Raw genomic sequence first — 16,822 nt, forward strand, 5'->3', positions numbered from 1 at the left:
GACGGTTGGTTGTTGGTTGTTCTTACATAGCTGAGTATCCTTCCTGTCTTCCCTCCTGTTCTGTCCACCAGGTCAAAGATCTGGAAGTTCCACGTGTTCATCCTCTCCATGACAGCCTTGTGGTCTTCCAGCATCGGATCTAGTCTGAACTCCTGCTCACCCTGCACACAATCAGAAATGCACAAGTAGCACAGATCAAAAAGAATGCTCTGAAAATGATAATCAACGATTATCCAGCATAACAACATGGAGCAGATTTTCACATTGTAATTTGAAGCAGACCTGTGATTCCTGAGTCTGCTGCTCTTTGCTTGGGCTCTTCTCCTTCTCCTCCTTTGCCTGCCCCTGGTTCCCTGCAGCGTCTGGTGTCCCATCCACAGAGATGTCCGCCTCCACGCTCTCCTCTCTGATCAGAGGCTCTCCTGTGTATTCCAGCCCTTCTCCTGCTGCATATTCAAACAAAAGTGAAAAGATGTCCATGAGCATATTGAGACACACACACACACACACACACACACACATCCAGTGTATTTCTTGATTTGCAGGGCATCGTCATGCAACTGTATTTCCTGCTTTTGAAGTAAATCATCAGAAAAAGAGTCATGTTATTAAAAATGGCTCTAATTAATTTCATTACCTCATGCAGTTACTATAGTCACAAGTGATGCTTGTTTTTTCGAGTTGTACAAGGTTCATTTAAAAATAATAATAACAATTATAATTGAAGTTGAGAAACTGAAAAAAAGTTGAAAATAAGAATATAATAAGGTAGAGAGAAAAGGCGTGTAATGTTCAGTCCACTTGTCTGCGTTGCTTTGCTTCAACTTGTATTATTGTTTGAGTCCAGCAGAGGGCAGCACGAACTCCCTAAAACTGCTAATAGATATGATTCTCCTTCAAACCCCAACATTACAGCACCATTCAAAATTTTTCACCAACACCGCCAGTCATTAAAATTTTCCCTAAATGCAATGATTCTGTACCTGAGCGTCTGCGCTGAACCTCACTGGAGAATGGTTGATAAGCGTCCCCTGTATCACCACTGGAAACCCCCTTTAGCATCTGACGGCCACAGCTGGAATAGATAGAGATTACAATCACACTTTGATTCAAAAGCAGTGCATTGTTTAATCATTATGATTGCTACCACAAAGAGAGGTGTCACCTGGTGCAGAGAGGCAAGGCCGAGCTACGGAAGGACTGTTGGAAATCAGGTGAGCTGAGGGTGTAGCCCAAAGGCTTGTGCAGGTTCAGGTTGACACTTGGTTTGGTCAGGAAGTCTGCCGTGTCTGGAAACTCTACAGGTGATCGCATGACGAGAGACGATGAAGATCCTGCACCCACTGCAAGTGGACCGTGGAGTGGGGAGGCGACAGGGCTCAGGCTTGGAGACGTACCTGAAGAGGAGGCAGGGAGTAAAGAACGGAATCAAATGAGAGTCAGAAACAACATGAGAAATAAATTCTTTTTGTTGAATGCTGCGGTTATGTCTCACCGGCTCTCCTGGGACCTGCATGGTAGGTGAGGGTGACAGAGGAAGACCTCTGCTTGGGAATGGTGAGCAGGTTTGCATTTGGCCCATTAGACAGACCTTGGCTGAAGTACAAAACAGATACACAAATAAAACTCAGATACAGAGAATGATCCTTGAAAGCTTTCTCATTGTTAGAGATTTAGCTTTATCTTCTGAAAAAAAGAGGAGCCCACAAGGTAACTTTATCTTCTGTGAGATCAGTCTTCCCACACCTCTTTAAGAATTAAGAGGTATATGATATATGAGGTTGGTTGAATCAAAAATGTTATTAGACTAATCTTCTACTGCCACCGTGTGGATATATAAAGGTACTACAACACAGTTCCAAAGCAAGTAAATTAAAGCATTTAAAAAGGTTTCTTTATTAACTATCAACACAGCCATTGCAGATTTTTTTCAAAAGTCATTATTTGACAGTGTAATAAGCAGAGTGTTTGTTTTTACTGTGAAAGGAAACAACACTTTGACCACAAATCCTACTTTCGCTTTCTCACTGCTAAGACTTACAGGTCATTTTGAAGTTTGCCAACCAAGCTGGTAAACTGCACATTTTGTTCATCATTGAAAATATAAAAAAAATGCACCCTTATGGAGAAATTGTCATGTTCATGACCTCTTTTTTTCCTTATTAAATTGTTTTTTGTTAAGTTTTTTTTTTTTTTTAAATCAATCATTGTATATTTCATGTATGTTAGTGGAAAAAAACATCCGGGACACGAGGCTAAAAAGAAGATAATCTGTCTTTAGATTAAATCATGATACAGATGTGTAGCTCGATAAGGAGAGAAAAAACAGAAGCAGCCTTTCTTATTTATTTGACTGTTTTACTGGGAAGGTGACTTACTGCTTACTTAGAACTAAATCAGAATTGTCTTTTTTTTCACTGTGCACCGTGCTGAGCAGCCTGTAGAAGACCATATCTGTAGATAAATATGAAATTATCCTTGGTGTACAGTTGTGTGTGTGTGTGTGTGTGTGTGTGTGTGTTGAGACCTGGATAAATTGAGGTCAGGGTGGGCTCTCTTGCTGCTGTTGCGTTCCCAGCGGGAAGAGGCAGAGTCCAGAGGAGGGAGTCCAGAGCAGGAGGAGGAGGAGGAGGTGGAACTCCGGCGGGGTTGAGGGGTAGGAAGGCTGTTTCTGCTGCTCAAACCCTGAGGGGAAAGACACATCTCAAATATTGTTTTTTTTTGTTTTACCCCCAAAAAACCCCTAAAAGGTCCAAGTTCATCACTTCAAGAAGTTACAAGCTTTTTTACCTACATCCATGTATGGAAGGAAAATACTAGAGCATGAAAAACACACAGCCTATAAATTACAATGATGCAAATGGAAACAGTGTTTTGTTGTCAGTATGATTTACTTAACCAAATCTTAACCAAAGCACAATGCAACGTCACAGAGCAGCACGACGTCTGGCCAATCAAATATCTGAAGTAGTTTGGTTCTGTTTATTTCACTCTAATTATCGAGATAGATAAAGTGATTGTCGCTGTGAGAACTTTCTGCAGATTTAAAGTCAGTTCTAAGAAGCTGCTTTACTTCAGTGTCTGATAAGCACAAACCAGTCATACACCACTCAGTCATCATTACCCATCCATAAACAAACCTGCTGTCAAGTGCTGGGAACCTTGATAGACCGGTGACTTGGAAAACGGTGGACATTTTTTTGGGGGTTGATTTGCTAACTATAGCATGACGCCTGACATTGTGGGCAGACAGAAAAGTATAGTACAGTTGCTGAGAGGGAAATGTAAAAGTCGGAGTTGTTCCTTCTGTGGTTCTTTTTTTGGTACTGAGTCTATTCAACCAAACTGGCCTATCATGCACCTCTTTTGATTTCATTACAAGATTGATGCTGGAATAGTGCTCATACCAACCTTAATGGTTTTCCTCTCTCCCCTCTCTAGCGAGTCCTCCACCTCATCACAGGGGTAGAAACCTGGGAAGGGGGTGAAGGGGTTGACCCTGGGGCGGCAGGAGCCTGAAAAGGTGCCCATGAGGCTGGAGATACTGCGCAGAGAGGAGATGGTGTGCGGCGACAGAGACGAGTCCATCAGCAGGTCTGACACCAGGTTTCTGGCCTCGTTGATGACTGAAAGATCGACACCGTTGCCCGTCACGGCACCCTGACAAACACAAATGTGACTGTGACCGCAGTTTCAACAAGAGACAGTATGATAATGCACTCATTCAAACTCCAACTGAATCCAGGTGTTTGTGTTGTGGTTGTTGAGTTCTTCCAGGCTTGAGTATGTTGCATTTCTTTTTGGATGTCCCTGAATGAATCTTATTATGAAGAGCATTATTATCTAAGAGTAAGAATCATGAGGAAAGATTTTTTTTTTTTTTTTTGCGGCCTGTGCCTGACGGGCACAAATCCTGATTTTTGGTGTGTGGGAGCTAAATTCTTTGATAGATTGCAGAAATAGTTCAAACAAGACAAAGAATGTCTGACTGAGATAAAAATGTGGCATGACCACAATGCCAAGGTCATGGTATGCCAGGTTTTACACAATGTGTATTTTAGCCTAACAAAAAAAATAACAGGGAAAGAACTGAATGTACCACACAAGGCTTATACTCAGCCTCTTGGGGTGGACAATAGAGACCACTATCTATTATCTGTGTGTTACCTGAATGTGTACCTTTAAATATAAGAGCAGAAATATACACTGTACTGACCTGATACTGGGGTTTGTACCAGTGTTTCAGATCCCAGTCCCATAGGATCATCTGGAAAAAAAAAAAAAAAACACAAGAGAGACACACAAACTGTCAGTGCAACATCAACATTGTGTGTTTCACCGTGCTAAACAGTGACTACTTAATGTATTTACACAGGAGGGGGGGCGCTCTTTGACCTATGCTCCACTTACAGCACACTGCCTAATGACTTTTCAGCAGGGCACAGGCAGGTCAGCAACAAGGGGGACAGAGCCACTGCAAGTCTATTCTGCCTGTTATCAAAACACACAGTGTAGTAATAGTTTACATTAAGTCTTTCCTGAACCACATGATGTCTACTACGGGTATGCAAATGCACACAGCACAGAGAGAGAGAGAGAGCAGATAGAGAGGCCTTCCACTGAGCGCACATGAAGAAAACGCAAACCACTAAAACCACCGTGCTGCGTCGACAATGGAGCTATGAGATCTTATCAGGCCTCAACTACGTCAATCGACAGCACTTCCACGCTATCTGTCGGTAACCAAACAGGAGCTGTCACACGTTACACCAGTGCACAGTCAAAGTTGTGTGAGGTGTTGTGTAACATTAACTGGCTGAACCTGAAATGACCTAATCCTAATCCAAATAGAAATTAATTGATTAAGATAGCAACAAACAGGGTTAATAGGACAGTCTTGATTGTTATTCTGGATTCTGATTTATATTCTTCAGACATTCACATTTAACTTCTTGTAAATCCTTTTTTAAGACTACTTTCACGTTTCTCACGTGGAGAAATGCAGCTGCTGGTCATGTCAACTCTTTGGTTGGTAATACTTTATTTTGATGAGCCACAGCGCACTACTACTTTGGAACACAAGGGGGAGAGGGACACAGGATTGAAGCTCATTTTGAGATGCAGCTCCACAAACATTATCAGACTCAGCATAAACGTAAACAAACACCCTGGATTATAGAACTTTAACTTCTGATCCTACTACTGCCCACAAAAGAGAGACACTACAATGTAACTGATCTAGTTTGAACAGTTTCACTTCACATGGTGGAGACAACTTGAAATTAGATGTTTAAATTTACAAAGGCCTCATTTTCTTTCACGACTCTTCTTGTCTTTGATTGTTTTTAATGCAAACAAAACATTTGTAAAAAGCATCACGGCTAAATGTTCCAGTCCCACCTTTTAATGTCATAATACATCTTCATGTTTAATACATAGATATCTTACTTTAAAGCATGTGCTATGTAAAGTACATGAAAGCTCTAATTGACTTTGTTAACTCGATCAGTGACCCAATCCTATCTTCTCTAATCAGTAACTGATTCATTGATCAAAGTGGGATGTTGGGTGTTTGTCATCAGCATCTGTACAATGCTGCCAAACATTTAATATGGCAAATAAGCCCTGCCATGGCAACCCGACATAGAGGCCAGCAAACAATGCTCCACACACCATGGCAACAGGATGGCTGGTGGAGGACGGCCGGAGGACAGAGTCTTTGGCCTTCTGCTTGTTTACGACACACACACACACACGCACACACGCACGCACACACGCAGGCACGCGCGCACTCACTCGCTCACACGAGCAGAAACAGAGAGACGAATGAGGAAAAGCTGAAGCAGAGGATGCTGTGAAGTAGGGGGAGATGAAAGGATGAGGAATTACGGAAAGAGAAAAAAAGAAAGAGGGCGACACAACATGCGATGTGAGCCTGGTATTTGTTTAATTCCACTAAAATAAAAATGTCTTCAATTGGAAAGTTTAATTTCCTGCTGACCCGACACATCCGGTGACATTGAAAAGTCTGAAGTGTACTGTGTTACCCGTCTACATCATTTACAGTTTATTAATCTTTAACTCAGTGTAATCTATGTTCTAAGCATGGATGTCTTCTCCGTCATTCACACAGGCACAGAAACAGGAAAAGCAAGCTGTATGGGCCCTCCCACCAGCAGCATTAACATGTGCGCCACGCAGCTACTTATTTACAGGGAGCGCCATTCGCAAGGGATGAGATTTAAATCTTTCAAAGAACACGAGGTATGTTCTGTGGTCATGTTATGAAAATACAACATGAGGGCAGACTCACAGACAGAGACACACTCGGCACAGCTGCTGACACTTCAGACACCTACACACATGTGGACACGTAAACACACAGTCAGAGCACCATCGCACTGTTTTCACCGCGGCTCAACAAGAAAAAAACAGACTTGCTTGTACATTGAAGCAGAGCCAAAATGTACTACACTTGTTTTTTTTTGTTTTTTTTTATTATCTTAAACTCAACTACATTAAATGTTGATGTACTGTAATTCACTCTACTGTCTGTGCTCATTACCTCAAATCAAGCACTAGACTGTGCAGTTTGAGATTTTAAATGATGAGACTTTCAAGGTGTTGCTGACAGGCTAAATAAGTCATAAAATTAACCTTGAATTATGATATTATATCTTCATACTTTTAATTTAATGATTTTTAAATTAAAAGTATAATTTAATGTTTATATTTACAACCACACTATTTCTGCTAGCACAGAACTGCTTGTTTCCAAATTATCTTCAAGTAAGAGACACTGCAATAATAATAATGCTCCACATGCTACTAACCTTCACTACAATGTAAAAGAGAAATGTTTACTGTTTAATTTGGACATTTTTGCCACTGTTAAGTACCACAACAAACATTTACACAGAATAATGGGACAAACCTGTAACTGTCTGCTCGCTCTCTAAATGTTTGATACATTCTGATTTCAGTGCAGATTTTCAAATTATTAAATTATTATTTATGTTTGTCTAAAATGTGTTATCTTCAATATTTAACTCTTGCATGTAAGAATCCAAAGTTAATATGTGGATAAACCTGAGACACTGGAGTAAAGATGCCTTTACACATGTTATGTACAGAAGAGGTCGAAAAAAGTGAACTATGATCTTTGCTTCATGTGCACTGTAAAAAAAGACAAAAGAAAATAAATCTCCTTCCAGTTTGTTCAATTAAAGGAATACCTTTATAACTTAATGAAGTGAAATGCACATGCACGTTATGGATGCTATGTTGAATATACACCCTTGTTATGTTCACCTGACCTCAGCCAATCAGCTGTCGAGATTCATAAAAGTAAAGGAAAGCTTTGATATCATTTTATTATATTTTGTAACTCAGGAAAAGATGCTATTTCAAATTAAAACATACTACAGTACTTCTCCCAAACTATACTTACGTTAAAGTAAAATTACTTTCAAAGCAACTAAAATAAGTGCAGGTTACTTTCTCGCCCTGGTTATTCAACATGAGACAAGTTGTAAATATTCACTAACAGAAGCCAATAAAGCTGTGAGAGCTATTAGACAGTGGGTTTGTTACACCTGTGTGTCATATTAGCTGGGGTCTGTGGTGTGAGAGGTGCTAAAATTGGTAAAAACATGCTAATAAGAAAGTGGGGGACAGAGGAAAAGGTATCAATGGCAGGCAGGGGGGGGGGGAGAAAAATTGCAGGGAGAGGAGCAGTGCAGTGCTGACGTCAGTGTGCAGCGACGCACACCGCGTCAGCAGCTCTTTGCACATGCACACGCTGATAATGAGGGCTGGGCTCTGACTGTAAGACGCACGCAGAGAAGAGATGATATGGAGAGAGGAAATGGAAGCACTTGCTTCTTTTCAGTCCATTCAGAAATGAAGAGCTAAGGGAATAAGAGGTCTGCAGAGGTGTGCTCTGCTGGTCAGATAAATGGTGAATGGATTCGAGCTTGGATAGCACTTCTCTAGTCTTCCAAATACCCAAAGCACCTTTTTTTTTTACACCACATGTCACATTCACACACTGATGACAGGGACTGCTTTATAAAGAGTCAACCAGTATAAACTCATTCAAAACGTGAACACAACGCTGACATGGGATCAATTTGGGGTTTAGTGTTCTTCCCAAGGACATTTTCGATACGTGAGTGCATAGCTGAGCATCAAACTTCAGATTGAGAGAAAAACGACTCTACTTCACTTAAAGTGCCATGCATTAGCTGGGCTTGTAGCACAGTGCTTAAACCCGGCCAGGTTAGCTGAGAGTAGGCCACCGACTAATGCTGCATGACGGAGCAGACAGGGATTAAAAAACTGTTTCTGAACTTTTGACCCGGACTTATACAAAGCAAAGATGTATCTGCGAAACAGACAAAAAAAAAGAAAAAAGATTTGACCCATATAGTAGAAAATAAACTATAAAACGCAGTGCTCTTTAATGTGCAAAATCTATTTTGTGTTCAAAATATATATTTTACAGGTAAAGCATTTTTAGCATTTGAAATAAAGACAGAAGCTCGTAAACTATGAGCACACCTATCCTTAAAAACATTTCTGAAGAATGGATATCTCAGAAAGAAAGACGACATTGTCTTAACTGTTTTGGTAGAAGCTAGTTTTTCTTCTGGATCTGAATACGAGGTGTACATAGAACTTCACAAGGATGTCCGTGAACTATAATTAAACCCTCATCAAACATACAGTTTATAAAGTCAAACATCAATTATATTAAATTAGTAAGGAAAACAAGAAGGTCTTAATTCAAACACCACTAAATGTAGAGCGTGCAACTAAACACAAAGCTCCTTTAAAGCATGTGACAGAAACAGTTTATTAGTAATAGTGGAAGCTATACATGCTTATTAACTCAATTTCAACCTCAACAACTTACAATTGTGTTCTGCCTTTACAGCCATATTAATTAATAATTAATACGTGCCAAGGTCATGGTAGATGATGCAAATGAGATTAACAGATAAAGATTAGTGATAAAAGAAAACTTTTCCCTCCCCCACACTATTCTGCTCATATTTTATGAGATTATTAGAAAGCCATTTTGTAATAAAAATACAAACAAAACTAGATTGATAAATGTGTATTCACCTGTTGGGCTTTATAAATGATTACTTTATTCTTAGCTTGATGCCCTATAAAGATAATTTGGGGAAATTTGTATGTGTCTGATCTGCAGTTTTAACAGAGCAAGCAAACATGAGAGCAGTGTTGCTCCAAGCATGCCATTGCGCCACCGACTAAATCTTTGTCAATTAAATACTGTGTTTAAGTTCAGTTGCTTCACGTAGTACAAGCAATCTGTCATGGAATCTAGTTCAAAAGCCTCTCTCAGACAGTCGACGACAGAAGTATGGAGTGATGGGACTGTTGGAGAGGAGAGAAAGTATTCCCTCCCAGTGACAAGCCAGACCATCTACAAAAGAAGTGTTAAAAATCGTTTTGAATCAGCGTCGCTTGGCTCACCAGCAGTCCACAGGTCATTAGACCCAACAGGAAAACTCATGCTACTCCAGATGGTTGGTCCACCAATGGCTGTCACCTGTGTTGTCAGGGCAACCTGGCAAGACCATGGAAAATTCTTTGACTAGGGAAAGGAGCTTGTGCAAAATGTCATCCCTCTCTTTCACACTCATGTACCACTTCACTCGACTGGTGTTGTTCACTGTCTGCTCTGCAAAAGGTCCCGTTTATTGGTGTCATTAGGAGTAATTCAAAGTACTTCTATAACAACATGACCGTCTTTAGACACTGATTGGTGATCCAACCAAACTAGTGAATTAAAATAAACATCTGACCAACCCAGGAATGAGCAGTTAACAGTGACAAGGCTCATGCCTTGTTACTACATAAACAACCACTGGTCTTCCAGACTTGTTGGCCACCAGTGTTTGTTTACACATAAAGTGGAATATGTTAGGCGAACATCTCCTTTGATTTTTCACTTTCACATGTAGCAGGGGGCAAGAGGATGTTGGGTTAAAGAACACAAGAGTTGTTTAAAAAGGATATTGTAGCCATGCACAGGAAGGTAGAGAATGGCAGAAAGATAAAGGCAGTTAATTAATAATCTTGAACTAAAACTAATTTATCGGAATAAAATAACCTTTAACAAAAACAGTCAAAATTACTGGTTTAATGTAGCATTGTGTTGTTGTTTTTTTGTTTTTTTTTTACCATCATTTATGTTCATTAATATGTACTGTCCCTATGTAAATAAATAAAGGGTTTTAAATGCAAACTGATGTGCTAAAACAGGGTATATTTAAAGTGAGTTAAAAAGTGAGTTAAAACTGTTAACTTATTCATTAATTCACCTATCATATCGTTTCATTTAACACCGTTGGAAATGAAAACTGGATAAGACTAAAACTTGACTCATTTACTTTTCTTGAATCAAACCTTGGACACCTGCTGTGCATATGAGTGGAACCTAAACCCAAATATGCACATCTCCTCTTAAACTACACCTGCAGCTCTCCAAGATAACAACGCAGGTATTTTAGTTCAAACACTCAATCGTCTGTCCCCAATTACAGTATGTATCTTTTTACATCCTAATCTGCTTCTGTTCTGTGGTTGCACAACTATAAAGTGGTTAGACGGCATATTTGTTGTGTATTTGTTCCTGTAGAGTGAAAAACAGGTCCTGGCGTGTCTACTATTAACAGTGACATAAGGGTATGTCTTTTATTTACCTTCTGAGTATTTTGGATTACGTAGAAATCCATTGGTAAACTGTGTCAAGTGTAGGTAAACACTGGTTTTAAAGGCCCATACAACCCTGTATACTGTTGATTAGCTTGATTAGTCTGCTACATAGTGGTAGTATCACCTACTACAAGTATCCCATGTCATGTGATACTACAAGATAATTGGATATAAGCACTATGTAGCACAGGGTACAAGACAGACAAAAACAACTGAACAAGTGTGCAGTATCAGTGTGGCATTAGGTTACATGACACAATGATCCCATGTACTACAAGAGCCTATCACGTATCAACATTAAAGAATTGACAAAAGACCACCAAAGTCTGTTTAACTAATGAGTCTGCATGATGGTAAAGTGCACATCTGTATGCATTTAAGAGTAGACACACCCAACCCCAGCTCATTAGCCTGCACTTATTAGTATCTCATCCACCAACACACTTAAATGAATTAAAATGACTTAAACTAGCAAGAACATATGACTGTAGAAAATCATCTTCAACACAGAGCAGCAAAAATAGCCAAATTAAGGGCCAATGGATGTTGGACAACCAAAAACAACTAATCAGCCAAAAAAAAAAAAAACGAATTCTAAGGTGTCTGTTTTATTTCAGTAAAGTTGGTTGCAGCAGAAGAGGCCTACACATCTCCCTCATCTTCCATCTCTGGGGTATCATCACATGTGGTTTAACTATGGCGTTTTGTTTACATGAGTCAGGAGACGCACAGCACACTGCCTATACACTTACACCCACTTATTCCTTTGAAGCAGGGAAGATAGTGGTTGCTGTCTACTTCCTGGCTGCTTGGAGTTTGTCAGCCAACTGTATCCCAAGGAAAAAAAATTGAATGGAAGGGTTACACTACTGCCACATCAAAGATCAGTTTGGATGTTCTATGAAGACCATGAAGATAAACTAAAACGGATGGTGCTCCTTTGCTAAAACTGATGCAAGTAACTGATATGGTGTGATTAGGCAAAAAATGAGTTCAATACATCTGAGTAAAGATATGTTTCAATAAGTAGGTTAGAGGTCTTCAGTTGTTAACCCTTTTCTAAGGGAGGTTTGGTATTATGAGTGGGAATTTGTTCTTCCATCAACTCTCATTTGGTGAAAGGAACCACTTCGGTATTACGACCAAAAGGTGGTTTGTCTTGATAATGGTAAAAACCAAAGAAAATCCTGAAAGTACAAGGATAAAAGAGTGCACAGGCCTAAAACACTGAATCTGCTAGAATCAGAAATATTTCATCAATTTGAGTGTGTTGAATGTTTCGGAATGGGATAACACATAGAGGCTCCAGAAGAAAAGGAGCATGAGGTAATCAGTGTCTGAGGCTGCAGGGGTGTTTCAAGAAAAGAATCAGAAGATAGTTAGGTGTTCCATCCAAACTTTTAATTCACCATCTTTTTTCAGGTGACCTAAGTTATATTTTAAAATCCTCCAGAAGGAGATATAAGGCAAAATAAAAGACTTTAAAACTCAACCTTTAAAAATGGTATTCCCTTACATAGTTATTTCACTTTTTAAAAAATATAAGCTGTTTTTATTATTGACGGAAATTAGAAATAATTTTTAAAGAATGAACAAAACTGCCGGAGGAGCTGGATAGCCTCATGCTCATGCAACACACCTCATGTACAGAGGCAATACTCGTAAATGCAAATCAGACCTGCGGACCTTTGCTGCATGTTATCCCTCATTCTTTCTTCCCAACAATCTTAGTCTCTCTTCAGATGTCCTATCCAATAAAGGCAAAAGGTGAAAAAACCTCTATGACCAACTCGAATAACTAATAATTAATGATACTAATTTTTTTTAAAAGTGCTCCAGGCTACTGGACATAGTATTACTTGTATGAAACAGGCTACAAGAGGTGCAATAAATCTCTATAAACACACCTAACCTAAATATTTACATAACCTTGAAAAGGGACAACAGCCGACAGAATGTTTACATTTCCCTTTCTTAACAAATTCAAAGTCACACGCATACACACGTATTATGCAGACACAGTTGTGGGGTTACTTTATGGCTGGCCAACATATAAAGATGGTTTCCTATGCCAAGTCACACTGTGACCTTCTGTGTAGTAATAGCCTGCCTACTACACACACCGTGCACGTCCACCATGCTGACATGTTAGCATCACCTTGTGTATCACTGTGGCGTCAAGCTTTCAGCTTATGGGTGTACATCTGAGAAAGATACAGAACGTGATAGAGGACCGCTTGGTCACGATGGCCAAACAGGCTGAAAACAGTCCGATTCTGCTGCGCGGCCAGTCAATTGGTGCACCTCTAATTAAAAAAGAAAATGTGATGAGAAATGGATGCCACTTTATTACACTGCTACATTATCAGATAGTGCCGATCCATATGTTTATAAGTCAGTGGAAAAGTTTTACTCAATCTAAATGGTGTCATTATAAACGGTCTGTGTGACGCACTCCATTAATCTTGCTTCATCTATTATCTTTTATGGTCAATTGTGGTTGTAAGCATGAATAGGCAGTTACTTAACACAGTATTTTATTTTTGTTTTGTTGCATTGTGTTGCAGAACACTTGTGTAGGCTCAAAGAAGCTACAAGACTGAGCAATAAGATTGTCATCACCATGTGTCATAGCTTTCAAAAATCAAAGCATTGTTAGAGGAAAGAAGGAACTTAATCTGACAGAACAAGAAATCTCTAAATAGTTTTCTGAGAGATGGTTATCAACGTATAGGACAACCTAGAAATATTTGTACGCAAATCCCTGGGAAATCAGGACCCCATCTTAAGTCATTACTACCGAGTTTACAGACGCACATACACAAGCTTCACTGTGGCATTTTAAATCATTGTTTCTGTGTGAATCAATCCAGGCATGCTGGTTGTGTAAGGGAGTGACACAAGGATCACCACAACACACCCGTAAATTATATGATTAGATTAATGACTTATTAAGAAGAAACAGTCCCGTACACACGAAAGTTTAATTTAATGACAAAACAGAATTTCTTCAAGGAAATTAGCCAAGACTTTTGCTGCTATATGGTCTGATTTAACCAGCAGTTGAAGTAACTTCTGTTTAAAACTTTACAGTGACATTGCACTGTTGCCTATAACTAATTCAGCTGCCTTTTTTTAATGTAGAAAAAGTTACTCTACCTTTTTATATATTTGTTTTTGTCAGTACCTTAAAGTGTTTCTTTTGATTTTTTAGGTAAAAATAAGAATAAAATAAAATAAATTAAAACCAAATTTGGTGATTTTTTTAATTCTGCATGGTGGACGTATCAGCATTTTATTGCTAAAAATTTGGCAAATAAATCAAAAATAAATAATAATTATAATCCAAGTTTGATACACACCACGGCCACGCCCTTTGACGAAATAAAATGCAGAACTTAGCATTACTAAAATATGTTCAACATGTGAAGAATACAGGAACACTGAGTTTGTGTCAAATGCATCAAGGCTTTAGGACAAGTCGCTTCAAATACTTTCAAAAGATCCAAGTTGACTTTCTGTTGACATTTCAGCCAAGTGCTCACATACTTTTTTGTAGGTCGAGGCATGATTAACATGTAAAAAAAAAAAAAAGCGTCATTTGTGTAGTAAAAAACAAACAAACAAACAAACAAAACAATTGCGTGTCTTCAAAAGGGGGTGACCTTAAGCCATTTCACAAACTTTTTTTTACGAAAATATCACATTTTCACCAGACCCGATGACCTTCAACATTTGGAGAGTTTTAATTTACGTTCAGGCACTCAAAAATGGCGGCGAAGTCGCAGAACAATTAAAACACTCCTAAGGGTTCCAATAGGGTCCTTTGCATTGTCAGTACTTCGCGCCCTAATACAGTCTATTGCCTTAATAGTATCAAATATGCAAACAGAAATAGAACAAGCCAACAAAAAGAAAAGTGACGTACACCAGTGGGAGTGAAGCGAAAGAGGTCATGGTGACGTATTTTCTACAGAAGTGGAACAGCAATAACTTGGTTTCTGCCATGCTAAATGTGTTGATGCTGCAATAAATACCAGAGCATACTTCACAGACAGATGCAATGACTTTTCATTTCAACATGGTCATATTCAAAACTGTGTTACTCTTTTTTTTTTTTATAAACATAAATTAATTAAACGTCAATGTATTTATGAAATTGTTTATTTTTAATTCCTTCACTATTAAAGGGTTTATGTTACTTGAATGTAATTAATCCTTCGATTCAAATCCTTTTTTTTTTTAAGTGTAGTGCATGCGCCGTGTACAGAGGCGTAAGTCCTGGAGGGGGGACGGCACATGTTAAGGATTGACCTGTGGCTCCTTTCTGTCCGGTTTCTGACTCTTCCAATAATCTACTATCCTACAGCATCTTTGAAAAAAAAAAAAAAAAACAGGCTTAACAAGCCCCAAAATACAAATTTAAAACAAGGAATTAAAGAACAAAAATGTTTCAGGTCTGCTATCAGGCCTTGTGACTGAAGATACAGTAAAGTTGAAGAGGTGACTGAGAAGGCGAACATGTTGACAAAGACTGTGCAGCAACAAGTGAGAAAAATCTCAGTTTAGCTGAAAGCTTTGACTCACGCAGAGGACTTTTGAGTCGGTGCCAAAACCACAATCTAAGTAAGGTCAACCCTCATACGTCAATGATGAACTTTTTCCCACAATGGTATGTTTCATGCTTAAACGGCCCGTAACTTTTGATTGTACTCAACACCAAACTCAGGAAGCAGCTACCAATGCTGGCAAAATAAAACCTTCACAACACTTGCAGTGTTTTTAAGACCTGTAAACCGTAAATAGAAAAACAGATGAAGCTGCATTCAAATGGGACTAAAAAAACATGCAAGTCTGGTTTTCTCGTCTTCCTCTTCCACTATCTGACAACTATCAAATGGGAAAGGCATTTATCAAATTCAAACATAACAATTTGCATTTTTCAAAAAACAAATTGCATAAAGGATTTAATCCACGATTCACCGTGGCCCCACATTGACTGTAAACCCTTTAGTAAATCATGCCCCTATAAATAGTTGCAGTGCAGGCTGTGTATGCAGGTTACATTTTATCTGAGCTTAGTTTGTCTCTTGACCTGGAACGCAGCAATTCATCGCTATCAGAAGAGATTGGCATGGAAATAGGCATGTCTGACCTTTGGAGAGTGGTGGCAGAGAGCCCAAGTGTAAATAGTCTGAATAGTACTTCTCAAAGTCCTCTCTGCTGACATTGATCTGCAGGTTCGTCTAAGTATCCCAGGTTCACCCATTGTTAAAACAAGTAATTATTAAAAGGACTGTTGGCCTTGTGACGCACAGAATGTACAATCACAACCTATCAAGAGCGTCTTATGACAACAATAAATAAAACCAACAGTTATTTAGAAGTACAGCAAAGGGAGCCACATGGGACTCTGACTGGTCTCTGTATTTGTTTCCCTGACAGAGTTCTTGACCCAAGAAATTCAAAGTTAGTATTTTCAACATCTCAATATATACCAGGGGACAAAGGTGATCCCAGTACCAGTGTTTCCTGTTGAAAGTGTGAGCAGACAGCTCAAAAAAGTTGGTTTTGAACCAGGGTAACAATGTTACAAACTTGAAACTATGAAATCAGATAGCCACTCAAGCTGGAAGGGAAAATAAATTAAAGAGTCAGTTTAACAACTGGCAGTCACACGGGATCTGTCAGTGATGGACAGTTGGTTCAATCCCCAAACTCTTAAAATAACATTTGTGCTTAATCATCCAAAACCAGAGCCATTTTATTTATTTTAAGAAACCAAAAAAAGAGAGCAGTCCATTGAAATGAACAAATGTGTGCAACTTCACACTCCATTTAACTCACTCTTTAAAGAGAATGACATATTTCTAGTAGGGCTGGGAATCTTTGGGTGCCTCATGACTTTTGACTCTAGGGGTCACAATTCAAGTCAGAATCTATTTTCCAATAAAATACTATTCTGGATTAATGGATTCAAAGTCAATTTTAGAATTAGTACAGACTTCAGGATCTACTCCAGTCATCTGTGACACTGGCTGAATTTCTTGCTACTTCATTTAGGAAAGATAAG

At 39.0% G+C, this 16,822-nt stretch overlaps 1 protein-coding gene across 1 annotated transcript in view; it reads right to left on the reverse strand.

The window, feature by feature from the left end:
- The window catches only part of pde3b (phosphodiesterase 3B), a 39,729-nt gene that overhangs the window by 6,401 nt on the left and 16,506 nt on the right, over positions 1 to 16,822 (reverse strand). Inside the window, exons 2-9 of the mRNA XM_079338882.1 lie at positions 4,217 to 4,267; positions 3,412 to 3,660; positions 2,528 to 2,685; positions 1,496 to 1,596; positions 1,166 to 1,397; positions 984 to 1,075; positions 283 to 446; positions 27 to 161 (exon numbers count right to left, since the gene is read on the reverse strand). Coding sequence (XP_079195008.1) covers positions 27 to 161; positions 283 to 446; positions 984 to 1,075; positions 1,166 to 1,397; positions 1,496 to 1,596; positions 2,528 to 2,685; positions 3,412 to 3,660; positions 4,217 to 4,267 — 1,182 coding nt within the window. The remainder of the gene's footprint in view (positions 1 to 26; positions 162 to 282; positions 447 to 983; positions 1,076 to 1,165; positions 1,398 to 1,495; positions 1,597 to 2,527; positions 2,686 to 3,411; positions 3,661 to 4,216; positions 4,268 to 16,822) is intronic.

This window comes from Symphodus melops (genome assembly GCF_947650265.1).
Source record: "Symphodus melops genome assembly, chromosome: 3".
In the NCBI taxonomy this organism is placed as follows: Eukaryota; Metazoa; Chordata; class Actinopteri; order Labriformes; family Labridae; genus Symphodus; species Symphodus melops.